This window comes from Alligator sinensis, unplaced genomic scaffold (assembly GCF_000455745.1).
Source record: "Alligator sinensis unplaced genomic scaffold, ASM45574v1 scaffold482_2, whole genome shotgun sequence".
Classification (NCBI taxonomy): domain Eukaryota; kingdom Metazoa; phylum Chordata; order Crocodylia; family Alligatoridae; genus Alligator; species Alligator sinensis.
The window spans coordinates 595,570-601,018 of record NW_005842678.1 but is presented as its reverse complement, the minus strand read 5'-3'; the positions used below and the strand labels follow the sequence as shown (position 1 = coordinate 601,018).

Below are 5,449 nucleotides of genomic sequence, written 5' to 3'. Positions count from 1 at the left end.
TATTTATAGACCCCCATACAGTATGTCCATGGTCCTTCTTTACCTAGTCTGGACTGGTAGGAGAAGCAAGGGACAGCCGTAAAATTAATATAAATTTGTAAGTTTTTCAGCTTTTATTGTAAAGAACATTTCCTAGGTATATTCAGAAAAGAATTAGCTCATCCAATTAAAAAAACTAGTTCTCTTTTATGTAACATAATTAATATGATCTATGCTAAGTGCAGTATTTTTAGAACAGGTATTCTCTATGCAAAAGGTATAAGTGAAATTATTTGCCACTATCAACTGTAATCATTTCACAATGTAAACGTATTTTATATTACATAGGAATTTACCAATATTTTTCCAATTATTTTCATTTTAAAAAGAGAGAGAATGGGTACGTTTTCCCCTACCATTTTTTGTTTACACCAAAAGATTTCACAGTGATTCACCCTGAACCATTTGTTCACTTTGATGATGAACTTCATTCATAAGATTTGGCTCACATCCTATTTTGCATATGCCTGAAGGTCCTCTAAATCCTGGATAGCCTCTCAGTCCTGGTTGCCCCATATGTCCCCGTGAACCAGGCTGACCTGGCAGTCCATCAAACACTAGTCCATCTCTTCCATGTTCACCTAGAAATAGTCAGAAAGCATATTTATGTTACCAGCATATTTAGAGTCATACATGTAAGAGATTAAAAGGATCTTTAGATCATTTAAGCCCATCCCCTTGGCCCAGGGGGTAATCCAATAATGCTGTTGACTCTACTACTCATCTCTATAAAGTGCTGGTGCTCACAAACTAAAATGGCAGTTGTCTCAGAACAGGAAGGGCAGAAAAATCTTTTAGGGACCAGCAATAGAAAGTCTGGCCCTAAATTGTTCAGGTACTATAAGAAGATGCTTTGTATCTGCTTTAAAAAGGTACAAAGAGTGACCTGGAACTACAAAACCAAAAATATAACATGGTTTTAGCCAAGGAACACAGATTCAGACTGCTTCAATATTAGTATCCTTTGCTTTTAAATAAGAGCAGAGCAGTGGACTTAATTTTTAACTTTAAAAAAGTTTTTGATACTGTACCTCATGGGAAATGACTGGCCAAGCCAGACAACAGGTATCGATACTACTATCTTGAGGTGGATAAGGATTTTGCTTAAAGGAAGACTACATTGGATTATCGGTGGTTGTCAACCTGGGGCATGTGTACCCATATGGGTACTTAAAAAGGTTGTAGGGGGTACGCAGCCTGCTTCAGCCATGGGGAGCTGGGGCTGGAGCTGGGGCTGCACAGGCAGGCGGGAACAGAGCATGCCCCAGGGCGTGGCAGTGGCGTCTCCCCCAACGCATTCCCACGCTTCACCTCTTACCTGGGGGAGGGGCACGCCAGGTGCTGCCAGTCCCACACAGCACATCATGGTGCCTCCCCGCCTCCCACCCAGCTCACTCTTCTGATTGGCCACCAGGCTGCCGCCCTAAGCTAATAGCTGACAGCGAGGAGGCACCACAGCAACCCACTTCCTGCATGGTCGCAAGAGTCCGAATGGTGATGAGGGGGTGTATTCTGTGCCCACCCCCAGCAGTGCATGATTGGCCAGGCAGGAAGGCTGTCAGCAGTCCGCAGAGCTGCATGCATGGCTGGCCATAGGAAAGTGGCACGGGGTGAGGCACACGGCCAAGGTGGGTGGGAGTGGTGGAGGCAGCGGCGCAGGGCAGTGGCTGCTGATGGTGGTGCTGGTGGGTGGTGGTGGCCCTGCTTCTGAGAGCGCTGTGGTCAGCAGCCATGCAGCCCTCATGACACAGGGCACGATTCAGTCCCATCTGATGCGTGCAGCCGGCCGTGTCTAGGGGCAGCCAAGGGTGTCACAGCATTATTACCCCAGTGGGCCCATGTGGCTGCCCCACACTGAGGGGGCTCTGTGTGCTCCTGCCATGGGGGCATGGCACATTAAAAATAGGAAAAACATTAAAAACAAGAAAAAAATATAAAGGGGTACATAGGCTGAAACTTTGAGACAGAAGGGGTACACTTGTTAAAAAAGGTTGAAAACCCTGGGTTATGTTGAAAGGTGACTTATCTGACTGGAGAACAGTTACTAGTGGTATACCTCAGAGTCTGGTCTTTGAACCTAGCCTATTTCACATTTTGGACAACAAAATTGATGATGGTCCTATTTGACAGAATGCACAGATACAGAATCATCTAGCACCAGTTTGCAAAATCATCTCATACATCCTTAAGACATAAATGTAACATGCTACAATAGTACATAATATAGAAATTTCCCCACAAACATGTGTTTATAGCAAGCAAGATTTCAAAAACAGAGTAAATAGGTACCTCTTAGACCTTGGTTGCCCTCAGAGCCAACTAACCCAAAACCTTTGGCACCTTTATGACCTTTGTCACCACGTTCACCTAAAAATAATTTTTAAAACATATCTTAGAGATTACTCACATGTGTGGCTGCTGTAATTTATAGCATAGAATATTCTTTTTTATTCTAGTATTTAAAATATTCTACCTATTGAGCCTTTTTTTCCAGGATCCCCAAAATCTCCGTAAAACCCTTCAGGGCCATGTTCCCCATCAACTCCATTCAACCCAGGGTTGCCCTATAAAAATGTTAAATAAATTATATTATGAGATATGATATGATATGATATGATATGACAACAAAATACATTTTTCTCTTTCATAGTTAAATTCTAGTCAATACCAGCAAATAAAACGAGAGAGATGTATCAATAAAAGAATTAGAGGATTAGCTACACTATGGAGAAAACAAAAATCATCTGATGTTAACTTAAAATCAAAAGTTAAATAGTAACCTTTCACTCCCCCCTCTCCCTCCACAACAATAAAACATTTAGTCCTTTCTTTGTTTATGAACTGATTTTAGAGTTAAAAAGAAAAAAAAATTGAAGTTCCTGGATAACAGTTAAAAAAAATCCCGAGTTTCACTAGATTATTGCAATGTTTAAAATCTAATTAACTGAATGCTGAACATAGACAAACAAGTCATCAATTGTCTGTATCACCTTACCTAACTCAGTTGTTAAAAATCATCTTTAAACTGCATTATGTTTCCTAATGAAGACAATACAAAAGTCATAGAGAAGGGATGGAGGGAAGTAAGGAAAGAAGGAACACTTTACCCACCATTGCAGTTTGAAAAAGTGAGGATGGACATTGGAATAGGAAAAGCGAGGCTGTTCCATATTTAAGGAGCAAAAAAGTGACTATGTAATAACGAAGGTTAAACGTGGTAAACCTGAAAGTATTCCCAGATACAGCTGAATGAAGTGGGAGAACAAGGGCTGATTGGGTCAAAGAAATAAGGTAGAAAAAGGCTATTAAAAATTTAAAATACATTAGACAGCAATTTTGTTATACACTGTGGAATAGAGGAGATAATAAATAAAAAGACAATGCTGCATGCTGTCAGCTTGGCACAGAACTCTGGACATGCTGAAATGTGTTTAAAAGGAGGTGAGCAAGTATGAAGCCAGTGTTTACAGATGGCAGGGATATGTGAGGCCACCAGTAAAATCTTTTATTTATGGTCTGTTTTTCTGTAAGTAATATTAGCCTTTATATTAACCTAAAACTTTCACATGGAAACAAACCCATTTTTGCTCTACTATTGGAATGTTGCATGCAGTAATGTACCACTTTGTGCTCAAAAAAATTATTTTATAAACCTGTGGAAAATTCCATCAAATCTAATGTTGTTCTACAGTCTTGGTATTTATTTTTTATAATCAAAAGAAAAATCATTCTTTATTCATAGTGCATCATGTTGCAGGCACTTATTTGTAATAAAATAAGTATCTATGAAAATCAATTAGCCCTAAACTATTCAAGATTTCATGGTAATTTTAATTAGGTTATGTGATTAGATTTTGGCTCTAGCACAATAATGAATGTGATAACTGATAAAAGAACTAATTAAGTTGTTAGTCATTTGTTATATTACTTGCTGTAGGTACCAGAAAACACTTCTGTGCTGTTCAAAATGCAGTTATAGCCCTCAAAAACATCGAGATTTCCTAGATTAGTGGATGATGAATGCCAAGACTATGAGTCAGAGGTTGCCTTTAGAGATGCTGAACATCATGCAAGAATTAACTAAAAACCTGTTTCATACCACTTGTGTCTTGAAAGGTTTTTTAATTATATAATTGAATGAAGTATATTTATTCAGCCTTTTGTGACAGTCTTACTATACATGTCTTTAAGCTTAAAACAACATAGCAGAGGTCTCAGAACATTATATGTAATCTGTTAACTGCTTCCATAGTATGGTAAATTGATATACTTGTCTTCCCTTGCAGGAAAATGCATCCCATTGACATCAATCAAAAACTCTCATTGACTTGATTTCAGTGACAGCAAGATCTGCAGGTTGTTGATGTCCATGTATTATTGTCTCTTAGCATTGTTTTCAATGCTTCAGTAACAGAAGCAGTGTAAACAGAGATGTGTTTTACTTTCTTTCCATGCTTACCTCTTTTCCAGGAGGTCCAGGCAAACCAACAGGTCCTGGGGACCCCATAGGCACATCTCCATATAGTGGGCATGTGCTAGCACATTTCTTCATCACATTGTTTGCAAAGGTGGACATTTGTTCTAAAGCAATCCTTTTGCATAGCTCTATCACACGAGTTTCTGGAAAGGGGAGCCCCTACATAAAAAAGATTGTTAGAACAATCTGAGAAATAAAATATGCCAAACAGTCCTATTAATAATGTAGCTCACTGAAGCATCTCCTGAATTTCCTGTAATTACGTATGGAACAATGTTTGGAAATGCAGTTCTCTGCCAGTATCCAGCTAACATGATTGATAGTAAAAGTTATTATATATAATACATATATACCTGATATACATGTATATCTATATATCTCTACATATATGTATATATATACACGCACACACACATAAACACACACATATATATACACACATATATATACATATACATACATATATATGTGTGTGCATCTGTGTGTGTGTATAGTGGTGTTTCATTTTGATCATGGAAAAATGTGGATTTGGGGTTACTTGTTTTTAACCCAAAAATTGGGGATTTTTTATCAGAGAAAACCAGGATCCCTGCTAATGGCTTATTACTTTGGTCTAATATCTTTATTCTTCTCAGTAAAATCTAGATCTACTGATTCAAATTCATTCCAGGTTTATATTCCACTGACACCAGGAATTAATTTGGCTTTGTTTGCTCCAATTCCATTCTTTCAGACACATATGCAAATGCTTAAATGGTGCTGCACACATGTAAATGTGAGCAATATCCAAACCACCATCTCAGTACTCTAAGAATTTCTTGGAGGATATTTTAGCTCAAAAGAACAGAGTGTCTTACAGGGGGTCCAACTGATCCAACATTCCCAGGTAAGCCATCATTTCCAGGAACACCCTGTTCTCCAGGTTGGCCTCGT

General features: G+C 38.7%; 1 protein-coding gene across 1 annotated transcript in view; it reads right to left on the bottom strand.

Moving 5' to 3' along the window:
- Positions 1 to 420: 420 nt before the first annotated feature.
- LOC102387123 (collagen alpha-2(IX) chain-like) overlaps positions 421 to 5,449 on the bottom strand; it is a 30,942-nt gene continuing 25,913 nt past the window's right edge. The window contains exons 10-13 of the mRNA XM_025215850.1: positions 4,499 to 4,675; positions 2,513 to 2,603; positions 2,329 to 2,406; positions 421 to 620 (exon numbers count right to left, since the gene is read on the bottom strand). Of these exons, the coding sequence (XP_025071635.1) occupies positions 421 to 620; positions 2,329 to 2,406; positions 2,513 to 2,603; positions 4,499 to 4,675 (546 nt within the window). The remainder of the gene's footprint in view (positions 621 to 2,328; positions 2,407 to 2,512; positions 2,604 to 4,498; positions 4,676 to 5,449) is intronic.